The 27,210-nt window shown below is 37.6% G+C and overlaps 1 protein-coding gene and 1 non-coding gene across 2 annotated transcripts; both read right to left on the bottom strand.

Annotated features, from left to right (window-relative positions):
- On the bottom strand, nucleotides 1-25,616 carry ankrd27 (ankyrin repeat domain 27 (VPS9 domain)). Its single transcript, XM_007889375.2, has 29 exons — nucleotides 25,611-25,616; nucleotides 25,233-25,364; nucleotides 22,823-22,942; nucleotides 22,353-22,509; nucleotides 21,527-21,681; nucleotides 19,510-19,569; nucleotides 19,319-19,372; nucleotides 19,155-19,220; nucleotides 18,806-18,882; nucleotides 18,424-18,545; nucleotides 18,053-18,131; nucleotides 16,757-16,889; nucleotides 15,423-15,515; nucleotides 14,296-14,423; nucleotides 13,447-13,529; nucleotides 13,140-13,255; nucleotides 12,727-12,819; nucleotides 12,100-12,297; nucleotides 10,564-10,623; nucleotides 10,038-10,154; nucleotides 8,894-8,938; nucleotides 6,679-6,795; nucleotides 6,361-6,558; nucleotides 4,966-5,085; nucleotides 4,523-4,696; nucleotides 2,627-2,741; nucleotides 2,084-2,171; nucleotides 1,367-1,439; nucleotides 1-929 (listed from the first exon to the last, which is right to left on the bottom strand). Exons 2-29 carry the CDS (start codon nucleotides 25,332-25,334, stop codon nucleotides 633-635), a joined length of 3,240 nt encoding a protein of 1,079 aa, XP_007887566.1. The 5' UTR covers nucleotides 25,335-25,364; nucleotides 25,611-25,616; the 3' UTR covers nucleotides 1-632.
- trnae-cuc lies at nucleotides 23,327-23,398 on the bottom strand. Its single transcript has one exon. It is a non-coding gene; the product is annotated as a tRNA-Glu (tRNA).
- Nucleotides 25,617-27,210: the final 1,594 nt, after the last annotated feature.

Below are 27,210 nucleotides of genomic sequence, written 5' to 3'. Positions count from 1 at the left end.
CCAAGTTTTATTGTTTTAATATTTAGTCATTTGTTTACACGAAGAGTAACATTCCTTAAGCACATTTACAAATTAAATAAGGCACACATTATTACATTGTTATAGAAAGGTCTCTTGAAAAATACAGACATCAATGGAAACACAAGTTTAGTATGTGCTTTATAGAAAGGTAGACCAGCATTTAAAAAATACATTTTCATAAGATTTGAATGGTCTCTATTTTAGAATCTTGGCATTAAAATCTAAATTCCCAAACAGCCTAGCAGTGATATTTTTCATATATATATATATTATACACACACATAATACAGATTGCATGTTTATGGCGTACAATGCAGCAGCTAACGTGGACAAAGCATCAATTCCCTAATAGTCAAGTGCAAAAAAATATTGTAATACATTAACAGTGGAAGTGCTTTTCCCCTTTGTAACCTCACAGTGGAAGTGCTATTTTTTTTCAATTTAACGGTGCTTTTTGCTTCATAGTTGTAGTCTTACAAGACTGACAGAAGAACAAATATATTGACAGATAAAGTCCTTTCTTGAACAGCACCTGCACAAGTCCTACCTTTTTGTTTCCAGGAAAGTGTTTTGTTTCCACACATTTCTTGTCCCCTAAATTGCAGTGAAATTTATTTTCTGTGGTTGCCAACCCTTGCGTCCCCTAAATCGGGTGAAACCTTTGAAGAAAGTCTGCAATTCCCTACGAATTCTGTGTTGCTGTTTACATCGTTCAATTCATTGGGTAAATAGCTCAATGAAACTGTGCGCCGTGCACCCAGATACCCAGACTCTGTCCTGCTGTTTGGAGACACCAGCATTTCTTTCTCATTCTCACCGTCAACTTCAGAATGGAAAAGTGATGGTCCGCTATGATCCACTGTTTTGACTCGTTTCAATTTCCCTTTATCAAATGTCTTGATTGCTAACTGTTGGGACCAGATGAGAACACATCGTATAAATACTGTGAAAGTACAATACACACAAAACAGAGCGAGAGAGAGAGACCATCTTCGTGAATTGTAAAATTAGATGCTTTCAGTAATCTCTTATTCACAGCAGTTTATTCTTTTTGTTAATAAAACACCGCCGAAAAGATAATGCCGATAGTTCCATGAATTCTTTGTGTGATTCGAACACAGTACTGTATTTTGAATGTGTGGTAATTTCCAATTGTAGAACAGGATGACCGATTGGAATAAGACATCTTAACAAGACAAAAAAAATCCATCCTCATTCAGATGCAATATTTAACACATAAAACAGTTACTCATGGATATTTGCAATGTTCAGTTTGTAAAATATGCTCATCATACTCTTGTATTTTACACATTTTCATGACTACAAGATCAATCAATTTTCTTACCTGATGAATTAAGTGTTCATCAAATTTCGGCATGCTATTATCTCTGGTCATTGTCTTCCTTAAATGCTTGGATCTAAATACAAGAATGTAGCTAGAATAACAGCCTGTATATATGTAATCTTCAGTCAAATGTTAATCATTATCAATTCCTTTAAAAAAAGGTTATGGCTTTGATTTTCATAAAAAAGTATCTAGATATAGTTGTGTGTGCAGTTTCTTAATTGAGCAGCTCTCGTTACTAAACATCTAAAACATTGATTATACCACAGTTAAAGAAAAGCATCAGATTATCTGGATTTTGAGGTTTGTTTACATTTTTTGTGGAAGTTTCTTCTGACCCATTGGGATAAGAGGGGCAACAAAGTTGTGAAAATATATCACAGATAGTTCGACATAAAACTTCCCTCTGATAGCTTTATTTTTATTAGGAATATTATAATGTGGATACTCAGGTTGTCCTGCCTTTCTTTCAGTGAAGGGCTCAAGGAATAAAGGGAGGGGGAGATACACCAAACTGACAAGAGGCAGAAATGACCATGCTATTAGGACAAGAGTGGGAATTTCAGAGTTAGAATCCTGGCTCAAGCAGAAGCAATTTCCACTCGACTATTTGCAAAATGTACAAAACATTCTCTGAACAAATATTTACCGTATTAGTGAAAAGTAGCCAAATTGATTTTAAAAAATTGCATGTCTTCTGCAAGAGTAGTTACTTACTTATTAAATTTATTAATAGAGTTCACGAGCTGCGTTCTTCCTCTGGTCAGTTCATCTACTGCTTCTGTCTGCTTCACAAAAATATCAGCTAAACGACAAAAGAAATGATTTGGGAGGATTAATTTCAGGCAAACTAACAAATGAAAAGCATTCGGATGATGGCATTAATCTTCAAAGCACTGGCCTCAACATTTGTGGCATAAAATCATACAGAGACTGGATTAAAACAGAGCAGTCAGTGGATTTAGTTCTACTTCTACATTGGAATTACATAATAACTTATGACTATCAACAGGATTTGAACACCTATTAAAATACATATAGTGGCTTCATTTTTTCCACAGAAGAAAATTCATTCAATAAATTGGGGAATTAGAAACTATCCTATAGTTTCAATCTAGGGTAAAGCAGTTTTTATTCATGACGATGAATAAAAACTGCTTTACCCTAGATTGCACCTCTCTAGTCAGTTCTGTGCAATTCTGTAACAAAAGTGTCATATTTTTATGCACTTGTTCAATTCATGTTTCAGTAATATCTTACGTTTCTTTTTGACATTTTCAGGGAGATTCTTCCGATCAGTGTTGAGTCGGGGAATACCATCCATCTCAGTCACATGAGCAGATACTCTCTGCAAAGTCTTCAAAAGCTCCATATTCTGAATATAATAAACACAAAGCCCCAGAAATCATTATAGACTTGCCTCTGTTTAAATGTTTTATGATTATTCCTGGGTATCTGTATCAGACTACATTACTTCTCATAAACCAAAATTCAGCAACCCTGGGATAACATACATTTGTAAACCTCCGTCGAAATGTAAAATAAACATTCTATAAAATATTCAAATTATGGAACCCGCAGCGCAGTCTAAATAAAAAAGACCAGTAGGTGAACCACAGCCAATTATTTCCTGCCATAACAGGTGGCCAAAATAATCTGGTCACAAAAAACGGATCTATATAAAACCAAAAATAAAATGACAACTGGCAATCCAAGCAACTCATTTACAGAAAAGAAAGCCAAAAACTTTATAGAGTTGCAAAACAATACCACGAGGAAAACTGATAATAATAAGAATAATCCTTGCATTTGATAATAGCACTTTTCACGTCTTCTAGACGTCTCAAAGCGCTTCACAGAATATATTGTAAAGTGAATTGACTGTAAATTTTGTGGGCGAAAATCAGATAGATAAATCAGTGCCTTCGGTCGTCCTCCCGAGGTGAAAGGCGCTCTATAAATGTAATTTTGTTGTTGCTGTAGTAGATAATTCAATGTTAACCCACAAAATAAGTGATGCTCCACATTCCTTAGTGTCATTAAAATAGTTTATTAAGCTTTCAAATATCAATGGGGGTGGGGTGGGGAGCAGGGATATTAGTCAAATTACTGACTACTGAAAACAATTGGATATGCACCAAAACTTCTTAGCACTCCACTACTCATATTTGATAGCACAATAACTATGAAACTATAAGATCAAAATTTGCAAAAATCAGATGCAACTAACATTTAAACAGGTAGAACCAAGGGATTGTGATTTTAAAAATCTCAGTGTCCTAAAAATAGGCAATATTTTTAAATCACCAGTTATCATTATGGCTGGAGTAAATAATGAGTCATACCCGTTCTCATCTGTAGAGGTAATGAAACTGCATCCACCATTTATCACACTATGACATTTTCAGCGGTGCTCAGGAAATGATTTAATTTAAATTATGGAATGGTGGTGTCATTTCCACGGTAAGTGGATAGCATGTTTATAAGGCTGTGTGCCCCAGCTAAAAGCTATGCTTTCAAGTACTGACTGTTATTTGCATTAATCAATCTTGAATTTACTCTATTCCAACCAGTTTAATTTACTGAAGAGTGCAATTTTCAAGAAGCAAGTGTCAAGCCAAAAACTGTTCAGTGAAGCCAGGACATTCCAGTTGCACAAATAGTTCTTTTTTAAAAAAAAGCTTTCCATCATCATAAAATTACTAGTAGAATGAAATCTGACTTTTTAAAATGTATTTTCCTTTAGGTTGAGCCATAAATATGGATCATAAATTCACATTGTTCTGCACTTTGGGTAAAAAAAATGACGTGTTTATATTGTTGTGACCACACAAAACAGTATCCTGTGACAAAGTTAAGTACAAAATGTATTAAGAAGCAAGAAGCTTATTAAATTCAGTAAAAACAAAAGTTACGATACAGCCAGCCCCCACAAATATTCTGAACTACTTCCTTCTTAGTCAGGAAGGGATTCCTGTTCACCTTGAACGCTGCCAGAAGGTACATGGAAGAATGGCTCAGGATGCAACCACTTTGGAAAATAGCAAGAGCTTTACGTTTGCCTTTATCCAGCCAGGAGTCACCGAGTCATTTTTTTTTAAAAAAACAAAAAATCAGGTTCTGATATGAAGCCACATGCTGGTCTCAACCTCTTACCTTTCCGCAGACTTCCTCAGCGCAGTCTATCGGTGTACACTGTTGTTTATTTCGCACGTGGATTGAACCCCCGTAAGTCAAGAGCAGATTCACCAGAGTTTCGTGCTTTCCTTTTACGGCCTCGTGCAGGGCTGTATTCCCTTGGTTGTTTGTGAGGTTGATGGACGCGCCATGCTGAGGAACCGACCCCCAAATAAGCAAATGGTAAATCATTCATGGAGCTAATAACGTGTTTGGCTATTACATTTGACTATTGTTGATTTTGTCACTTACACACTACGCTTCATATATGGGCTTGGACAGGATTCCTTTCCCAAGCCCAACATATTGCAGGACATACAAACTAGTCACAGAAGAAATAATGGCCTAAATTGTCTGATTCTAACAAGACTAAGAGAGATAAATTTAACTTTACAAACATTTCACACAATAAATGCTCCTACCTCTAGCAGCAGCTCAGCAACTTCTAGATGGCCACGTAAACAGGCGTGCAACAGTGGAGTATTACCATAGGAATCTTTCTTATTCAATTTTGCATTATAATCCAGAAAGTATTTCACTATCTGTTTCAAAAGCAGAACGAATAGAGTATCACTTATTTATTTGAAGAACATAAAATGGAGTTTAATTTAAAAAAATGCACTTAAGAAAAAAAGTTCTACGTTTATTGTACCAAACCAGAAACAGTATTCCAACTATTTCAAAACTATTTCTTGCAGTTTCAATGCGACTGGATTTTGTAAGAAATGGAACAGAATCATAGAATCTTACAGCACAGAAAGGTGTGTTTTGTCTTTTTATAATATGACCAGAAGATTAAATCAATATTCAATAGTAATTCAGAACCACAGAAAATCCATAATTTCCTGAAATGAATACAAACCAAAAATGAAAACAATTTTTTTAGGTATGTTAATTTCATACCAATGCATTAATTTAATTTGGTGGCACTCCTTATGAATACTCCGAACACACAACTATGACAGAATACATTATTTGTCGATTAGATGGATTCTTATTCTCCAAATTATTAAGACCCATTTTGAAGATATATAATCAGCCATCTTCATTCAAAGCTCTGCACTTGAAACACTATTCCATTTGATATGCACGAGAGAAGTATGCCAAGTGAGCTTAGGAAATGAATGAATAGCAAAGTATCAAGCAATAGATTTGGATGTTGATCGACTGGGACTGTCTTCCAAGAGCAGAAAAGGCAATATCAAAATAATGTAATGTTATTTCACAATGTATTATGTATAAACATTATACATAAAAGATCTCTGAATGTAAAGCAGCCCCTTGATCTCTGAAACATTTGCATTTTCCAAAATGACAATTAGCAACCAAAATCTAATTTTACAATATAGCTCAGCTTTTTTTTTTACAATATAACTATTCAAGCAAACAGATATAAATATAGCCCAGCTGGAGGAAGGAGGACAGAACAGAAATTGATTGTTCCACTAAATAGCTGTGAAAATGCAGATACATGGAGGAAAAAAGATGTAAACTGCACAAGGTTAACAACAACAAGATTTCATTTATAGCGCGCCTTCACGTCGGGAGGACGTCCCAAGGCGCTGGACAGTTGGGTCAGGGCCCGAGCAGGGGGGACATGGTCAGGGTGAGGGGAGGGAAGGGAGGGAGCGAGGAGGGGATAGAGTCGAGAGGGGAGCTGAAGCCACGGTCAAAGAGAAAGGTTTTGAGACCGGCCTTGAAGGAGGAAAGGGAGGAAGCAAGGCGAAGGCACTGGGGTTAATGTTTTATTTTGGTGGGAGAGGGGGAAGAGAATAGGAAGATATTAATGCAGGCCACTCGCTGTTGCTAAGTCTTACCTGTGGTTCATTGTGCTGGCAAATTAGGTGGAGTGCAGTTGAATTGTGGAAATTCTTTGTGTTGACACTGGCACCGTGCCGCAGCAGAAGTGAGACAAGGTCAAAGTGTCCATGTAAAGCAGCCACATGTAGCGGTGTAAACCCATCCTGATTGGTAGCATTCACACTCAGTCCATTTACAGTAACACTGGAAAGTTTCTATGCAGAACACATAAACCATTCAGCAACCTTGATGGCAAACAGGAGATTGCACTAAATGTCATTTGAAACACAGCTCAAGTGAGAGCGAGGCTGTAGTCTACAGAAAGGAGAATATACCTTTTGAGCAGGTTCACACTTTGGACATTGGCATAAAGGGTGACAGAATTCAGATTTCAACACAGGTTCATCCTCTTCCTCTGGCTCGTCATCCATCCACTCTAATAGATAACGTACCTAAATATAAAATACAGCATGGTCAAGCTTCCTAGCTTGTGAACAGAAGGGAATATTCAATTGATTTTCAACAGTTTTAATAAAATTAGATAAATCTGTAGTGTCTACATTAATAATAATAATAATATCCCGAAGTCCTCACTTTCCAGCTTCCTAATATAGATTTATCTTGGTTCCTACTGACAAATGAAAGCTCACTGTGCTAGGGGCAGTCAGACTGCTGAATGACAGTAAACTAAATTATAAACGACAATATACAACTTAATCAGTGATCACTCTCCTCTGTTCAAATCCCCTTAAAGTGGATTTGAGTGGATTTCTAAGATTATGAAAATGTTAATAAGGGTTTTAAGCAACTGATGTCAGATAACTCCATTTCCTTCCAATTCTCGATGTAGATTGATCATTTGACCAATAACCTATCATTAGCTTCCATATTTATTTGTAATCAGTTTACAACAGAAGGTCTTGGGAACCCAAATTAACCTGCTCAAGAATATTTTATTTTTGATCTATTCATTACAGAAAAAGGTCTGGATATCGGAGGAGGGTTTTATATTACATTTTTGAATACCATCCACGCTAATATGACTAGACTAAGGGAAAAAAACAATAATGCGATGGGCAACGAATGAATGAATGTGAGGTTACGGTTACGTGCATTAAAAATTGATGCGTGCAATGCATACAGGCTGTCCATTACCAAAGCTGCACAAGGACTATTGATCAGTCACCGAAAGTTCCAGTTAATATGAAGCTTAAGGCAAGAAAACCCAAAGACATCTCAGCTTTTCATCTCAAAGTATTTGACTAAATTGGAACAAGTTATATTCAAAATATTGTGTGTCAATTTTGGAAAAGCTTCCCAAAAAAGGACAACCAGGATTATTTTAGGATTTAGTCTAAATGATGAGAGATTTGTTGAGTGGCTTTTCCATATAGAAAGAAAAATTAGATTAAGAGGGAAGGGAAGAGAAAACCGATTCAGTTATTCAAGGTCAAGGACCTTGACATTAATAAACCTCAAGTGAAACTGGAAATGAAAAGAAACTGATTCCCACAGATTCACGGAACAAACTCTTAGCAAAACTAGTTAGCAAAATTAGTGATTAAATCTTCAAAATGGAGCTGGTAGAAAATCTGGATGGGAAAAGGATGGAAGCTCACATAGATAGGCACAGACAGTGATAGCCCGTTATTTCATGGGATGCAATGGTAAAACTGGAAGAGGGGAATTGTCATCTGTAGAGTGCAACAAGTAGTGAATAATTGAGATGTGGCAATGGATAGACTGTTATTTGCGCCAAGCTTTCTCTCAGGAACTCTAATAGTCTATGGTAGGGAAACATGTAGACTTTCTGTTGAAGGAATAGATTTAATGTGTCAAATGGTCTTAATTTAACGAAAGTCTTTTTTTTAAAAAAAAACACGTTAAAAGGGCAGCCCATGGGAGAGAAAAGGAATATAAAATGCAATTCATTTATCAGGTAAAGAAAGGAAGACTGAAAGCAGATCTAAGGAAAACTGAAATGATTTTTGATATAGGCGATATTCATATTTAACTAGCAATGACTGAGAGCAGCAAAAAAAAAATCATACATTACAAAAACACTTTTACAAATGGGATTAAAAGTTATGAACACCGTATATTCAGTCACTCGCAGTCACAATAATTCCCAGTCTGCTTTCAGCAGATTCAATAAAAATTAGAGGCTCCTTCATACCATCTGATCTGGCTGTACCATAAGCAGACAGATAGAGGATTACTGAGGGAGAACACTTATGGCACCCATATCTTCCCACCAAAATAATTTACTTTAGATAGCACTCTTGATAATGTCCTTTAAGCCTCTTTTCACACCAGAGACAAACGATGCTCAGTATTTACACACTGGCAATTTAGCCACACAAGCACTAATGTCAGAAGACTGCGATGTCACCACGTTAATGTGCTAATCACCTGAAAATAAGGAGCACAGATTAACAATATGGATAGCAAACCTCAGGTACAAAGAGGACCCCAAAATTGGATTCACATGCTTCCTGTACAAATGCCCCCCCCAATATTTTCAGTTATGTTTGATGGCATTGCACTCACCATCTCTAAATCTCCATCAGCAACAGCGCGCAGTAATTTTTCTACCTGCAATGAAATGACAAAAAGCTAAATTTATTTGGATTAACAAGTTGAAATAAAACTGCATTATCTGGCTTTAGGCCATGCCCTTCAACAACACTCTAATCTTGTTAGACAAGGATTACGCAAAACATTAATGAGTTAACTGGTTAAGGACCTATTAAAAAACATCAATTTCTAAAATGAAAACAACTTGAATCAAGGCATTTGGCAACTTTCATTACTATTTTTACTCACCAATAACCCAAAATAGTTTAAAATATTTAGTTCTTGAACCATTTTCCTTTTTGCCTCATGACATTGGATTGTTGCTAGCTAGGATTATCAAGAGTTCCTTATGCTGCAGTTAATACTTTGCAGCAATTCGATGTAGCTTTTATCTCGACATTTTCAGAAATTCCACTCGATTCAGGCAAGTGGTGTGTAGTGTAGGAGGCATTTAAACTGCAGCAATGTGAAGGCAGTTTAAAAGCTTGTTTTTTTAAAAAAAATGTTTCAACAAGTTTAAAAGTGACCCCGACGTCAGTCACATTGGTTACCTGCACACCAGCCAGGGTTGTTAATGCGGGAATGAAGCCAACTACCTGCTTGTGGACGCTGCTGTGTGCTTCCGCGTTTCGTCCACAAAATATACAGTCACTATAAAGCGCTTTGAGATGTCTCGAAAACGTGATAAGGAGTTATATCAACTGCAAGGATTATTAGTATCTTTCTGCACAGCGAATGCTGAACCTCTTACTAGCGAGCGTATGTTGTTACTTGCTTTCATTGGGATCTTATGGAACCCTAATTACTGCATTATAATCCAGGCTCTATTTTACGGTTTGCTTACCACTGGAATGATGCTTTGCTCAATTGTTCATTTCCCCCTTTTAAAGCCCCGTGTCCCCCCTCCATAATACTATGCTTAGAATCCTCCGACCACTTCAAGAATGAAAGTTACTTAAATCCTTTTTTTGTTAATATATATTCTTGGAAATTTTGATCAGTTTTGAGTGATATTTGTTGATATCTTTTATTGCCTCAAGTGATTCAGATGTGCTAGTACTCCAGGAGAGATTCTGGATTATGTAGAAACAGCAGTGGAGTGAAACCAGCCTTTTACCTCTTTGTATCGGCCCTTATCTTCCTCGTGCCTCACCTCAACTGACGTAGAGGATAGACTGGAAACAGATGACTTCTGACTGCCGGCGTCTGTTGAAGATTGAGATCTGATAGAGGACTACAAATAAAGCAACAGTTCAGGATACACAATATTACACTTACACTACAGCTAAGCAAAATAATTGTTAGCAAAACCTTTGTTCGCCTCCCCACCCCCCTTATGTCCCCCAAAATAGCGATGATTAAGGAAGGCTAAGTTATGGTAAACCAGGCTAACAAATAAGATCATTTGTTTAACTTCTCTTAAAGTGCCACTCAACATTATATAGTTTGGCCACCTTAGTGGCTTTGGTGCTGCAGAGACTGCTGGGGAGAAATAGTAGTCTGATCAATAAAAAAAGTTGCTTCCTGATGTTCTGATGAAGTATTAACAGACAGAATCAATACCACACCATTGCAGCTCGATCCCATTGTTGTTTAAGACCCTGAAAGAGTCAGTTTGATTAGGACAAAATAATGAAAATTACCTCGGGAACACTCTGTCGTCTATCGTTACCAATGTGGGTGATTTCCAGCAAGTCTAATATCTGAAAGGATTTGAGAAGAACATTATATTTGCACAACACTTTGTTAACTGGCAACAATACTGCTGAATTTATAATGCAGATATAATGCCTAAGCAAAATGCACAAAGAAAGTGACATCAACGGTGCTTCAAGGCAACCTCAGGAGGGACCCAACATCCCGGAAAACAGCCACTTTCTCAGTCAGCATTGGGCCCAAAGTCTTAATGAACTTTCCCTGTATTAACATTTTTACATAAATTGAAAAAGTTCTCCTTCTCCTCTGATGTAAATTAATTACTCGTTTGATGCACAGAAAGCGAGTAACTATTAATTAGAAACAAAAAGCACTGCGTCAAAAAAACACTAATACCTTCCAAAAATACAACATAATCTCATGCCTTCCCAAAAATACAATTTAATCTCAAACACATGAGGTGACACTATATAGCGAATCAAAATCTATTTTTAAAATACTTTTGGTCCAAGTTTGTCAAGTATAGGATTAACCTCTTTATCGACATCAACCATGAGCATCAGATGACATCAGCTTTCACCACTGAGTTCAGGATCAACTGGAGGCATTATAGAATCATAGAATTATACAGCACAGAAGGAGGCCATTCGGCCCATCGTGACTGTGCCAGCTCTTTAAAAGGAGCTATTCAATTCAATCCCACTCCCCCGCTCTCTCCCCATAGCCCTGCAAACATGTCCTCCCCAAATCATTATCTACTTCTCTCTTAAAAGTTGTTATCGAATTGGCTTCCACCACCCTTTCAGGCAATGCATTCCAGATCCGAACAACTGGCTGTGTAAAAAAAACTTCCCCTCACCTCCCCTATGTGGGATTTCTCCTCACCTTGTGTTTGATATGAGGTAGTTGTGACAATTCATATCAAATATAAGGACAATGTCATGTCAGAGATATTAGCTCATCTTTTACTATGTGAATGGTCACAGGATGAAATAAATGCATTATTCAGCAAGCAACCATTTATTGCACTCCAGTAGAGTGCTGGGGGAGGGGGGGCTGCTGTATTATCAGAGGTGCCATCTTTTGGATAAGACATTAAACCAGGTTAATTGTTTCCACAAAGTGAGAAAGGATTTTCTTTTAAAAAAAAGCAAGACAAAGAAGAATCTTTGAAAAGACAATCAAAATGCAAAACATTTTTACTGATAGAATTTACTGAAGCAAGTCTTGGTTGTAAAGAACATTACAACTTAAAACTCCCCAAAAAACATTGAATTTGTATGCAAAAATAGTATCAGCAAATTAACTGGTACTTGAGTTTAATGCTCTAGTAACATTTTCACATCCAAATCATATTAAATTCAGCTGAGCTTTTGCAGTTTCTGCTCAATTACGTATACTAACATGCAAGAATGAACTAACAAATACTTATTAACGTCCCTTTCTTCCCTCTTAAAACTGCAGGGGATCTTGAAAGACATTTTTCCAATCACAGAGCAAACTGCCTTAACATGCAAACTGACCTTAGAATTGAGTGCACATTGTAATGGAGTTTCTTTCATTTTGTTCTGAATTTCGTTACTTGCTCCATTTTCCAGTAAAACCTCAATTATCCCGTCATATCCCCATCGAGCTGCAATGTGAAGAGGTGAATCACCTTTGTCATTTGTGAGGTTTAACCTACAGGCATTTAAATCATAATAAACCAGAGCCTTGACACACTGCAAACAAAAAAGTAATGGTTAAATTAATACCGTAATCAAGTTAAAAAAAATGCCACACGAGAGTATTTATGGTTAATCAACCCAAATCCATTATTTAATATTAAAATGCAACAAGAAACAAAAAGACTGCAGCAACCTTCACTGACATCCATTTACCTTGATCATTTAGGCTTCCCTAAATCTTCTGTTAATACTTAAAAGAATTCTTTTTTAAACAAGAGAAATCACAGCTAAAAAAAAAAAGCTAATAATTCAGAATTAATATTTAGCATTACTATTTTACTTGGCCTCTTCCTCATAACAAGTGCTTGCTCAAATCCTAATGCATTTTACCCCCAGAGGCGAAAGGGAAAACATGAAAGTTTAACAAAAATTACTAATGTGCATTTATTATTCTGCCATTGAATTTGTATTAAAATAACTTACATCTTCATGGCCATACATGCAAGCCAAATGAAGTGGAGTATTGCCATTATTATCTTGAACTTCAGAACTGGCACTGTAGTGGAGAAGCAACAACTGGAGGGGGTGGGTGGGGAAGAAAGAGAGATAAATGTCAAGTTGCAAAACAAGTTAAGCTGTTTATTTTATCATCTGAACTCTGAAATTTTCTTTGATGTGCAATATAAATTGGAGTCATCATGCCAGACATTATTTTACTGAACCACATCAAAACACAGTAGCTGTATACCCAATTAATCCTCACAAAACATGAAAAGACTCCAAGTGAGAGCATGGGTCATCATTACACAGACGATGTACCCGTTTGAAAGCAGAAAGACTAATATTGTAATTGATTCTTCAGGCATCTTGTAAAATTGTTGGACTGTTTCACTCACTGTCACATTTTGATATCCTTTCTGACAGGAGAGATGGAGCGGGGTGAATCCATGATAGTCTATAGCATTAACTGTTCCTCCTTTGGATATCAACAGGTCAATTAACGTTGCTTGGCCTTGTGGATGAAATAGTCAGTTTAGATAAAACAATAAGAAAATCTACAACTGTAAAATCGTGGAATATTCAAACATTTACATCAATGAATGGATTTTTTTTTCCCCACCCACTTCAGCAAAGAATGTGACTGTCTTGTAATTTAGTGCATAATTTACTGTTTAAAAACTTCGGCACGCAAATACAACTTACCGCAGAGAGAAGCCACGTGCAATGGTGTGTAGCCCCGATCATCTCTGGAAAATGGAGTGACTATAGATGGGTCATTCATCCTCCTACGATAAAATAAAAGCATTAAGAAATGGGAGTTTAAAAAAATGACATTCTGAATTAGTTACAGTTGCTTAAAATGCAATGAATTTATCCTCACAATTCTGAAGTTTAGAGTAAGCATGCAGATATTTAAAGTCTCTGGGTTGTGTGTATAGTTAACCAACTTCCACTGGTTTCAATCTTAATAATAATAATCCTTGCATTTGATATGGAGTCTTATCAAAACGTCTCAAAATGCTTTGCAGAATATATTGTACAGTGGATTAACCGTGTACCCTGAAGTTAGCACACACAACGACCTGGAACACTTAACTCTTCTGAGACAGTACATTCACTCTATTTTTGAATTCATCTCACTTAAACAATTTTTTTTTTAAAAAAAGGCCTTTACCTAGAAGTTGCATCGACTCAAATCTACTACTAAATTTAGTCACCTGTAGCAATATTTATGCAGCCAATACACCCCTCAACAAATTTTCTCTCCCATCTATGGTTATTCTTCAATTTAAAAAAAAGTTACCATGTTCTTGATGTTGATATTGGGTACTTTTATTTTATTTTTAAAAAATCACACAAATTTGATAGTTAAAGAAAGATGGACGTACAAGTTACGTTGTCATCGACATAATAGACGTGTGAAAGCTCTGCCAACACATCTCTAAATTCAATAGCTAATGTATGGAGGACTATCTCCATTACCTTTTCACAGTCAGACGTACTTTTTTGATTAACATCAAGCAGCACCTTTCAAACCAATTGTCAGCTTACCCTGACACCAGCTTCTCACAGTTGTCACAGAAGCAGAGCGGATGGCACATTTTCTGCACGTGGTCCTCAACATTTTCACCTTGACTCAACAATGCTTCCACTTCTGCCCGATTACCAGCTGCGATATGCTGTCAAAATACAACCACAAAATCAGCCATGGGGTGGGGAGAGCAAGAAAGATTTACTACCAAGACTTTTTATACATCCTCCCTTCTCTTCTCTCCCCACCCAAAATGTAATACAACCATGCTTGGGGGCATCCATAAATCAACATGCTCTGACCTCGGCTAGTCTGGGTAGTAGGAAGTATACAAGATGACTTCCCCAGTTTGCTCTGCCTCCTGCTGTTAAGGTTAACTGTCTGACCTCTGCTTCATACGGCTTCTCCCTCTCCTCTCCCCACCATGACCCAGTTGAGATTAAGAACTCACGGGGCAGCGAATCATGGGTATGGCAACACCAGAACCACAGGTCACATTTTAATAGGTCTCTGCACAGCTGCACATTAGGAGTATCTGCACACATGACCATGACAGACACCCCAGCAAAGCATTAACTGAGAGGACAGAAAGCCAATTATACAATTCCCAGGTTCTTTTCTGCCTGGAAACCTGCTGGAAAGCACATTGTCACAAAATTACAAATGATACTGACTTTTGTATTATAACCCTTTCCTGTGTACCACCAAAGAAAGGAGCTTGCAGTCATAATCAAGTTGAAGTCCAGTCTTATAAGAAATAAGCAATTAAAATTGCATCAATTGACAAAGTTCCTTTGTTCAGCTTCTGATAACCTGAAAGAACTCATCGTCATGGCGAATAAAAGGGGTCTAAATTCATATTAAGGCATTAGTTCTGTTTAGCAGACATTAAAAGATTCAACACGAAAGAGTGACTTTTCAATGAACATTTTCAAATCACCTTCAAAAGTTTTTTTTTCAATGCAGCTGTGTCTTATTAGCAATTGTGCATCTAATCATTTCAAGATTTACTAGTTTCACAAGTCAGCCCCTAGAAATGACACTCTAGAATGAATCTAAGAATCCAGCCACTCAGACCATTACCAGATTGAATTGATTTGTTTAAGACTGCAGTAAGAACAGATACACATAAGCAATCCAGGTTTACCTCAAATAAGAAATCAATGGGAGCGGTGGACAGCTGAGACAGTAAATTCATCCTCTGTCTAAAAAAGACTTTGTCATTCAAGTCACCAGAACCCTATTAACATAGGAAGCAAACCAATCAGAAAAACAGTTCCACCATTTATAACATTTGACAAAATTACTGAGAAAACGAGCAAAATACTACCAAACATTTGCCATCGATTTATGTTCACTTACACAATACTGTGTTGCAGAGAGCAACTTTAAGAGCAAAAAGCAAAGTTGCTCAAGACGCCTTGCACACCACAATCTGAACTCAAGTGAGATCACAGGAGGTCTCAACATTTTAACCCACTGGTAACAATGAAAATGAAGTCTGCATTGAAATCAGGCTGTTACATTGGGAGATTGAGTTCCTGCCTCTCAATCTTCCACATTATAATTTTTTCTCAAAGTGCAAATGTAGACCTCTGCCAATTGAGTTAGAACCACTCTGTGCAGTGTTTGGGTGATGGGTTCAAGCAATATATCACCTACTAACTGAATGCCCAAAATTAAGATTCATATGTACATTTTATTAATTTAACAGAGGCAGGTATTTCAGAATAGACAAATACTCCTGCACTTTATCCTTTCACTCCCACCTAAATTTTGCATGAAGCCACAGCTTGACTATGCTTCCAAAGCATAAAAGAAAATGTCACCAAGAAGCCTTATGAGCAGATGGTTGTATAGCACGAACATGGCCTTATTGCCTCGATAACCTGCTGTCAGCACACAGCAGGTGTTTCATATGCAAGACAAATGTAAATGGTCGTTTGAACCAATATCTGCAAACATCTTTGGTGATGAGTTTCTATTTGGACCTTTGGGGTGAACTTAATAACCTTTGGATATCAGCCAAGAAATAAAATAAGCTTATGTCATGGATTGATGTAAAGTGCACGTAGTTAATATTATGTAAAATTAATAATCCTCATCATAAGTACCTGCAAATTGATGCCAGGCCAACACAACTAACGCATGTACAATGTATATATTTTCCCCCGCCACCCCATTTACACTGGGATACATGGCAATGTTATTGATGTTCATTTTTAAAAAAAAATCATGGCAAATAAATATGAAATCCATCTCTGCTACAATCTGAACCTGAGAGAGGACGACACAAACATTAGATCATTTTATGTTACAGAAAATATGATACAAGATCTATTAAAAACCAACAGGAATGACCTCGAGAGTGTTTATCACTAACAATTCAAGTTTGCGGTCATTAACCTCCAGCTTATTGGCCAACTACCTCATACGTTAAGAAACAGAAATAAAAAAAATTGTAGACAAAGGATTTCTTACTGGCTGTCCAAACTTTAGGTTGCCTTGGTGAATATATTCCACTGCCGCTTCGAAGGAAGTTAGACAATATCCCAACTCATCTTTTACTGCACTGCAAAACCTAAAATTCTTGACATAGCTAAGGTTGGCCATCCTGTAATGAGAGAAAGAAATATGTAACTGCTAAAAGTTTAGCAGATTTTTGCTAAAATATAAAAGGTTGTCTCTCTTCGCACAAATAGCTTTAAATTTAAAAAAAAGGCAAAGTATACTTTATTAAAAAAGAACTGTCTAAATGCACGATGTCAAACACGAGCCAAGAGCAGTTACATGAGACACTGAATACTAATACAGAGTGAATACAGTTAGCAGTGAGGCAACAAGCACAGAAAAATACAGTTTATAAGAAATGTTGATAGATGCCAAGTGTCAATCACATGAGTAGGATTTGAATACTGCAAAGGCACTCCGACCTTCATCGATCAGCATGTAAGAGGTTTAATTTCTGAGCATAATCTCGCTGCATACTGATAAGGAGTAGGAGCAAAATGTGGAGTGGTTACATAAACGGTGCCAGACAGCAGCAGGGAATATGGAGGAGGTGCAAATAGAAACTTAGGTACAGTTAGAGAGGTGGATTGTGAGCTGTTTTTGGAAAACAGAGAGGGGGCAAGAAGGAAGGGTTAAGGAGACAGGATGAGAGTATATAGTGACTGAACATTGCTCGGTAAAAGTTACTAACCTTGACTGCATGTAATTATAATGGGGGATATCTAATGCACACATCCCAAGGTTGGTCAGTTTAACGACTGGTAATATTTCACTTCACAGATTTCTAGCATTGGTCCAGAACCACATATTCTATCAGAAATCAAATGACAACTCCCATAATCAAACCAGACATCGATAACATGCAGTCAGGGAACCTTTTTATCCAAAGGATCAGGTTTGAGCAATGTCCAAACAAAACATCAACATTAAATCTGAAGCAGAACATTTGGCCGTGGACTTTAGGCTTCAGAAGCCAATTCCGGATGGACAACATCATTGTAGCTGGTTCACTCTCTGAACCCTTGCCAAAGTTCAATGTTATAAACAGCTTCTTGTTCATTCCTGCTGGGGAGGATGCTAAATGAGCAACCATAATTTTTTTAATATACATATATATATGAAAATCGTCTTTGGCATCATAATTTCATCAAGATTTCACTTTCTCAAGTGCAGTGGGTAAGCAGAGCCAAGTTATCTGACGAACATATAGGTAGTGCTCTACTGCACTATTATCTTGAATATTTAATTTTTAAAGAAGGTTCTTACCAGTTGGGAATTTCTGTTTTGACCAGTAAGTAAAGCAGAACAGGCAACAGATCATCAGCTGACATAGAGTGCAAATTAACTGGAAATAGAAAACCAAGCAATTAGCATCTTGTTTGCAAACAGTAATATGGTAGATTGTAAACAGTGTTTCATTCATTCCACTCGAGACACTGAGCTTATTTTATTTAAAAAATCATATTATATATAATAATCCTTGAGAATATACTGTAAAGTGAATTTACTATATTTTGTGGGTGAAATGTTTTTAAAAAATATGCGGTACACTAATCAAATAGGTAAACTTGAATAGAAAAAAAACAGTAACAAACTACAGTATAAAACTGAAGTGTCATTCCTGAAACATTCCTAACCTCTTTGGCTTGGGGACTGCATGATGGCATGTACTACATTCTGTAAACAAATCAGCTTCTGCTGGGGGCTGGTACACCGGTTCAGCTGACTCAATTCCCGTTTGGCACGAGGTATATTAATGCTGGAGAGAGAACCAAAATGAAAGAGTAAATAGCCTTCAATTTTACCTTTAAATTACTTCTCTTTTATACTTGAGTCTAATTTATCATACAGCTATACAACTAAAAGCAAGATTGTCAGTATTAAGACGATTCAGAAATATTTTAACGCTCTTGGAAGGAAATCCAATATTAATGTAGCGAAACATAAAACTGTCACAGAACTAGAAGTTGAAAGTCAGTGACTGCTCGCAAGACTCGATTTTAGATCCAATAATCTTACCTGAACTCAGACTTGATCCCCAAATCTTTTAGCTGAAGGTCTTGTAATCCTCGGGTAGTTTTATTAAAAGCAGCATCCTGCAAATAAACACCATGTGTCACCACCACTCAAACAGAGATAATTTCTGACCAAAATAGATGAATCAATAGAAAGCACAGGTTACGTTTCAAAGTATCTATAATCTGTTGCACTGAATGCATGAAAAATCTGCTAAAAGTAATATTTTAATATGAATAAACATTATCATCCAACTATATCAAGTTCATGCAGAACACACTACACTATCAGATCGTTAAATGTCAATCAAACATACAAATAAAAGGACACAAATCAGCTGAGCAAGTCATACCTGACTGGCCTCGATAGTTCCCACACTCTTAAAGATCTGATCATGGATACCATGAAGTACATACATCTGCAGGATGAATAACAGGAAATAATCTAGTCTCAGCTTTCTAATCACTAATAGAACCAGTATGATGCTACATTCATGACTAAAAATGTGGTACACACCTCAACCGCTTGCTTCAACAATGCCATTTGCATCTCCTGTTTGGCCACGATTTTCTGAAATTCAACAATGATCATTGCAAAAATAAGATTAGTTTTGTCAGATATATTTAATTGCAGTTTCAAACTCCTGTGTAGTTTTTGAAAGCTGTCCCAATAAAATCCCGGAGGATGGGGCATACAAAACAACTTACCAATCGGGAATCTCTCAAAAGATATTGCAAGCATTTTGTATAGAGTGCATTCACAGCGTCCTGTTTCAAGTAAAAACAAATGAAACTATTACCCAAATTTGGATTTGTATTAAGCTCCTATTCTAGATTAGAAAAAGTTCAACCCAATTAGTCCATGTTGAGAGTTTATACTCCTTATAAACTAACTAATCCTCTCTTCCTATCCCTCTCCCACACACCTCAAATCCCTATTTCCTCTTGTAGATGTTACTTAGCACTGATATTCTGTGATTAAAGTAAAAATAAATCATGATAGAGAACAAAAATTAAAGAGGTCAATTGATCAGTCTTTTGAATCATAAGAGATTTACCAACCACAAAACAAACAATTTGGCCATTGTGTTAGTGCTAGCTTCCCTGCTGGAGGTCCCAATTTTAATCAATCCTTCAACTGACACAATACAACAACAACTGTGAACAACAACTTGCATTATATAGCGCCCTTCACACAGGGAAGCATCTCAGAGCACTTCACAGTGGCAAGCCTGAGGCCAAGCCGGGGAGAGGGAGGTGACCATAAGCCCAGTGGAAGGTCTTCAGGTGTAGTCTGAAAAAGGGGACGGAGGGGGCAAGGTGGAGGGACTGACGGAGACAGTTGCAAAGTTTCTGGCTGTAGTGGCTGAAAGGGTGGGAATAATATGATTCTTTCCCAATTTACTCCTCCTGTTTGTGCTAGAACCATGGCTTTTGGCACCACTTTCAAAAGATTTTTGACTCAGATTTTAAAAAAGTAGCAAAAAGGCAATCCTACTTCATATTAATGGAGGGGGAGAAGTGAAACTGTACGGAACCAATCAGCCCACAGAAACAAGAATACATGAAAAACTGCTAGCAGTCTGTGTCAAAAAAAGGTTTAAGAGACAAAAAATCTAATAATATTATTAATTATCTAAAGTACAACATGATAATATCAGCTGCAAGGATACATTTTTATGTGTTGTAATGCGACAATCGTAAACAACTCCATCTTATCCCCCAACCCCCACCCCTCCACAATCCAAATTAGGCCATCTGATCTCTTCAATTAAGTTTTTCAAGTTATTTATTGCTGAGTTCAGTCTAGCACTTAGCCACGGATTGGATTAAAGGCTTGCCAATTATTAAAAGAGCTGTCAAACATCCACAAGAGACTAAAGGGAAAAGGAAAGGACAATACACAGAAACAACAAGGAAAGAGAAAAAGCAACAAAAATAATTCAATTAAACAATACTCTAATTAGAAGCATAAAGAATCTTAAATTGTTATATGACACATTGAGCCTTTGGAATGTAATGCTAAAAATAACTTGCTGAAGTTACTTCTTTGTCAAAAAAAAGTTCTAACTCATGACAACTAGCACTTGGCTTTCAAAGAGCAAATTCAACTGCAACATAATGGACACACTGCTCCTTAATAAAGAGTAAATCATAGTGAGCCAGGACAAAATGTCCCTTAATATTTGTCTAACCTGAAAATAATGTTGATTGTTGTTTTTGTAGGCACACTATTGTTCTACAGACGATATTATTAGAGAAAGGAGTAAACTCCCACAATTGCAAGAGGAATCTAGCCCAACCTAGTCCCATTTTTGCTTGTTTAATGAAGATCCTATCAATATAATGTCCCTGCCATCAAGGAACCTTTCATTACGGGATGAATTCCTGATGGGGGAACTGCAATACTCTGAAAATCTTCTGACATTAGGAAGTGAGAGAGAGTGCCAAGCAGAGGCTGGTCTTGTCCTCACATGATGGAAGAGGAAGACTCTAGCAAAAGCCTGGAAGGTTGTTACGAGAAGATGATACGATAGGCATCTAGAAGGATGAGATCAAATGAGCATCAGAGCTTCCTTAATTTACACATTTCTTGTGGTCACGGGGACGTATGAAAGGAAGGAATCCTTCTTCTCCCCTTCCCCCAATAATTAAATCAGAAAGTGATTGGAAAATAAACTTCACACATCTCATAGGCAAAAAAAGGACACAAATTTGTACTAACTATGTGATGCCGTAGACTTTTCATTTCAAGCTCTCTAAAGGAACTTCGGAAAGCTCCAATGTACTTATCCACTTTGTATAATTGCCGACCCAAAAACTCTTTAGCATCCTCGAGGTTTTTCAGGCAGTTGGAATATACAGGAGAGGGAATCTCATCTACAAAGAGAAACAGTAACAGATTGTATATTAGTACACAAGTAGTAGGCACCAATGTATGAAAGACAAATTAAGAATACTATTCATTAAACAAATTAGCTTTTGGTTCATCATTGCCTCATTGAAAGGGCATAGCTTACCACTGCAGGAACAAAGAGCTTGAACTAACATAATATGAGTTACTGTTATGGCAGATTAAGATATTAAGCTTTTTGGCAAAAAATAAATTATCAAGTATACCCTGCGCCCTAGGCCTCTGCAGCTGAAAGAATGGGTAGGTTGTCTGCTCCCAAGCCAACACGAATGCCACTCTTGACTGGTCTCCAGAAAATTCTGAACACTGGCCTGATAGGAATGCGGCAACTAATCTAAGGGTTTTGAAGCAGGCAACCCCAATGGTGTAGTGGATAGAGAGAGCTACAGCTTACGGGCCAGGAGCTGCTGGTTTGAATTTGCTGGTCTTGTCCAGGGAGATTAAATTGCATTCCAGCCTTCCCAGGGGCAGGGAGGGGATTAAATCAGAAAAGGAGCCAGCTCATTCAGTTCTGCTAATGTAAAACAGACTAGTTTGCTGAAATTTTCCCCCAATGACACTGCCTGTGAAATGTGCTGTAACAATTTGACGAACATGCGCACAATGCAATATGTTCGCATAGTTGGTACTTGCTTACCTGCGCTGGAATTCTTTTCTAATGGTCGAGCAATGCACAATATGCTGAAACTTTCTTCCTTTTCATTATAAAAGGTCTCTTCAAACAGAATACGTATTGCATAAGGTGAGCTGAAGCCAGCTCCAAGATTAACTAGATTTCCCTTAATGGTTACTTCCTGGAAGAAATGAGAGTAATGGAACGGACATTTAACAGTGAAGGAAAATTAAATGAAAATCCAATAAGCAGTTTTACCACAACTTTCTTCCTTCCTTCCTGAAAGACACCAATGCTTTATATATATTTTGAAACATTTGCATTACGTGAAATAGAAAACTATAATCTATTATCGCTGGTGCAAAAGTAATATCTTGCAAGTGAAAAATCAACACAATACAGTGCCTTTCACCGCACAAAATCTCATTTCACATTAAAATTTATACAGACAAAATAAATTAAGTGGGAAACAATATGGTGAATTAAAAGCTTACCTTTCCGTTCAATGTTCGATAACTACCACTGTTTTCCTCTAATGGCTCCAACATGTAAGATTCAAAGTTGGCTGATGCCAGGCTGGCTCGTGACAGACTACTTTTGCAAGGCACCAACACCTGAATTGCAAGGTTAAATATAGGAAACTAAATCCCCAGGGTAGTAGTTTTTATTTCATGAATTTTGTTTTAAAATTAGAAAAAGAATAGTTTATATTCTTAACATTTTTATGAAACTAAGAAAATGACACGAGATAGAAAAATAGTTGAAAGTGCAGAGCGGGCATGGAAAGTTCCCTTATCAAAATCATAATAATAATAATCCTGCATTTGATATAGAATATACTCTAAAGTGAACTGACTGTATATCTGTGGGCGAAACGCAGCAGCCAATTGCGCACAGCAGTGTCCCACAAACAGTTGTGGATTGAAGTGACCAATTTATTATTTTTTTATTGAGGGAATATTATCAGGCATGTGGAGTAAGGAAACTTGCTCAAGGTTTCGCCCTGCTGGGAATCGAACCCAGGTCACTCGCTTGAGAGGCGAATGCTCTAACCACTGAGCTATAGGACTCCACAAATGAATTCAACCCACAAACTACGTCAAATAAAAGGACACAAATTAGTCACCTAATGAACACCTCTACATACTTTATCCTAAACATCATATGGCCCATTTTCTATTCTTCCCAATATTTAGTATATAACTTTTAAAACCTTCACTTAAATATAAACCATCTTCAGACTGAAAATTCCATGGGAAACCTCAAAGTGTAAAACAGTAAAAAAGACCGTTCAGTTTCAATGTTCTACAATCTAAATGGAATTTGATGGAGAATCAGGCAAAACAAACTGCAAATCTGGCATTTACAAACCATGATTTAGCAATTCAACATGATTAATATACTCATTACCAGTATACAAAATAACAGAACGCTTATTGAATGAGATCAAATTCACTGGCCTCATGACCAATTGCCAAAAACCAGCCATAAAATATCATGTCAGCTGCAGAGAAGACGCACTACATTCAATCAGCATAATACTTTGATCCCAAACATCTATCACAAGGGTTCATGGAGGGCAATGATTTCATTTCAGAATTAGAACTGTCACAAGGAAAGAAAAGTGTACACAACTTTAATCCAATACAGCAAACAGCTTCTGACAGGCATAAATTGTGGAATTGTACAACCATTCAACCCATCGTGTCGGAATTTTCTTCCAAGGAACAGTCAGGCTATTGTACGTGAATACTAGCAAAAAGATTGTCTCGGGTATGTTAATGCTTAATGATTTTCTATTGCAAACTACAATCCTAATAATTTTATTGATCCACAAATATTTGTGCTACTTGGAGCAGGTCCAAATATCAGATATTTAAAACTAATATGCATCAATTCACAACGTTTGAGTGTAAGAAAATGCACATTTTAAAATGTCTACAGTTATAACCAATCTCATGTTCAAGGGTCACCAGGGCTTGTTCAATCCTGGTGACTGGGGTCCATAAAATCCCAACCAGGGCTACAATGGGAATAGTGTTTCTGCATTCACTACATATGTGCCATTAAAATAGAATAAAATCTTCCCGTACTACTGTAGACAGCTCCCTTTTGTGAAAGTTTTTTTTTAAAAAAATCAATTGTATGGGTTATAATTAAAGCACACTACCTTAGAAAACGGCAAAAAAAAATTCTCAACCTCAGAACTAGCCCTAATTGCACTGGTGTGATACTTGAACCCATTTTGCATCACACAGCCTCCTAAAATTAGCCTTACAGTGATGGCAAATTCATAGCTGCATTGTCCCAACGCCCATTCTTGCTGGAAATTAAACTCACACAGAAGTATTGTCTGTACATTAACATTGCAACATCACATTAAGCAAATTCTCTCTATTCAAATAGGGTACAGCACAGTAAATAAAATGACTAAGGTAGAGACTCGGAGATCTAAAAGAGAATCAAGAGGAACTACTTCATCTAGAGGTTAACAATAATCCTTGTATTTGATATATCATCGTATCACATCTTCACGATGGCTCACAGCGCTCCACAGAATGTACTGTAAAGTGAATTGACATTATATCCTTGTAAAATCCTTGTATTTGGTATAGCGCCTTTCATGTCGAGGACGTGGGACATCCTCTCAGGTTCCAAATAAACTGCAGGAACCTAAAATAGCTGTTCAATTCATCAAAAACATAATGCAACAAATATAAACCAAAAAGTGCAATTTGGAGCAGTCATTTGACATGAATACCAGGCAACAAAAATGAAAATGTTCAGTCTGCATAGGTGACATCTTTCACTTTGATGAGTCCAGGTATTACACATACATGTACTGTATACACAGAAATGTAAACAAAGTAAGCTTCATTATAACATACGAAGAAGATAACTCACGATCCCATGTAGTTCCGCCACATGGTTCCATATGTCAGGCTTTCGCTTCTGTAGTGCTAAATAGAATGGATTCTTTGAAATATCTTCATCATACATTGCCATGGACACCTCACGCTTTGAGCTAAATTTCACCTGCAGGATAAGAATAAAATGATTAATAATTATTAATAAAAAAGAATGTAATTTGTAAATGCATCACATGAGCAGTAGAGAACAGTAGTTCCTACTGTACTCTACTACAGTACAGTAGAACTACTGTACATTTCTGGATTTTTCAGCAGCTTAAGTGTCAGATCCTATGTATCACAGCATTTGATTCTAAAGGATGTAACAAAGTTTGACCGGTAAGTGGAATTATTAGTTTAAATAAGTGTTTACCTCACCATCCAGCGCTTTGGGACATCCTCCTGACGTGAAAGGCACTATACGAATGTAATTGATTGTTGTTTAAAACAAATTTCTGCTGCTCGTATACAAACAACAGTAAGTGACTGCACTACAGGTGAACATAAACTGAAAATGTGCTCTCTGCTAACAAACTTATTTTTACTTTGGATCATCTGTGCATTGCAACCAAAATCCAAGTTTCCAGCCAACCTCTTAATGTAGCCACGTAGAAATGTGTTAACACGCGTGCCGCGTTTCACCCGCAGAATATCCAGTTAATTCACTTTGCAGTGTATCCTTTAAACAAATGCAAGGATTATTATTATTATTATTATTATTATTAGGCCATGACGTCTTTCGTTGTCGTCTTCACATTGGATTTTCCCTGACAGTCTCAAGACATTGCTGAAAAAAGGAACTAACTGCATAAAGAAACTGAGAGCACAAGGCCATATGCTACCGCAAGATGTTTAATTCAACAGGTCCTTGACTGTCCAGTGTCTTGACACTCCTTCCGAGAGATGCTGTATGACTGCAATTTGTTGCGATAACTACTGCATCATGAAATACATTTACTTGCCACCGCTCTTAGGTGGATCTTACCAGCATTTATTAACAGAATATATGACTGCTTTTCCTTGATTGACATTGTTAAGACACCCTCCTCGTGAGTCACCCAACTAAAAGAGTCATTGCTAGATTAGCGTGGAGGGCGCTATATAAATCCAAGTTGTTGCTGTTGTTGATTGGCATTCAAAAATGGCACAATCCCAATTCCGCAACCCTCTTTATTTCGGGATAGCATCAAGCAATTTGAGAGAGGGGGTGTGTGGGAGGAAGGAAAGGGTCTTCGTTTTTTTTTATTTATTTACAGGGAGGAAGTTTTACCCAACAAATCGGAAACGTTAAAAGAGCAATAACGCAAACACCCACGGCAGAGCGTGGAGGTTTGCATCATTTCGTGTAACTTTTAGCTCTGAGCGAACGGGGTGAGAGCGCGGTTTCCTGACAGCCACTAAAACCCGGGGTCAGATCCGGACCCTTCCCACCAGAAAACCAACTGAAGTTGCCAACCGAGCCGAGCCCAGGGCAGCTAAGCCGAGCCAACCCGAGCCAAGCCCAGTGCAGCTAAGCCGAGCCGAGCCAAGCCCAGAGCAGCTAAGCCGAGCCAAGCCAAGCCCAGAGCAGCTAAGCCGAGCCGAGCCAAGCCCAGTGCAGCTAAGCCGAGCCGAGCCAAGCCCAGTGCAGCTAAGCCGAGCCGAGCCAAGCCCAGAGCAGCTAAGCCGAGCCGAGCCAAGCCGAGCCCAGAGCAGCTAAGCCGAGCCCAGAGCAGCTAAGCCGAGCCGAGCCAAGCCCAGAGCAGCTAAGCCGAGCCGAGCCAAGCCGAGCCCAGAGCAGCTAAGCCGAGCCCAGAGCAGCTAAGCCGAGCCCAGAGCAGCTAAGCCGAGCCGAGTCGAGCCGAGTCAGCGTCAATTACCAAACGTGTTAAACTTGGGATCAGGCCCGAGAGTGCAGAGAGAGAGAGAGAGCGAGAGAGAAGCCACACACACACACTCTCTCTCTCTGTCTATCATAGCGAATCCTCGGCCCC

This window comes from Callorhinchus milii, unplaced genomic scaffold, assembly GCF_018977255.1.
Source record: "Callorhinchus milii isolate IMCB2004 unplaced genomic scaffold, IMCB_Cmil_1.0 Scaffold14, whole genome shotgun sequence".
In the NCBI taxonomy this organism is placed as follows: Eukaryota; Metazoa; Chordata; class Chondrichthyes; order Chimaeriformes; family Callorhinchidae; genus Callorhinchus; species Callorhinchus milii.
This window is presented reverse-complemented; position numbering and strand designations above follow the sequence as displayed.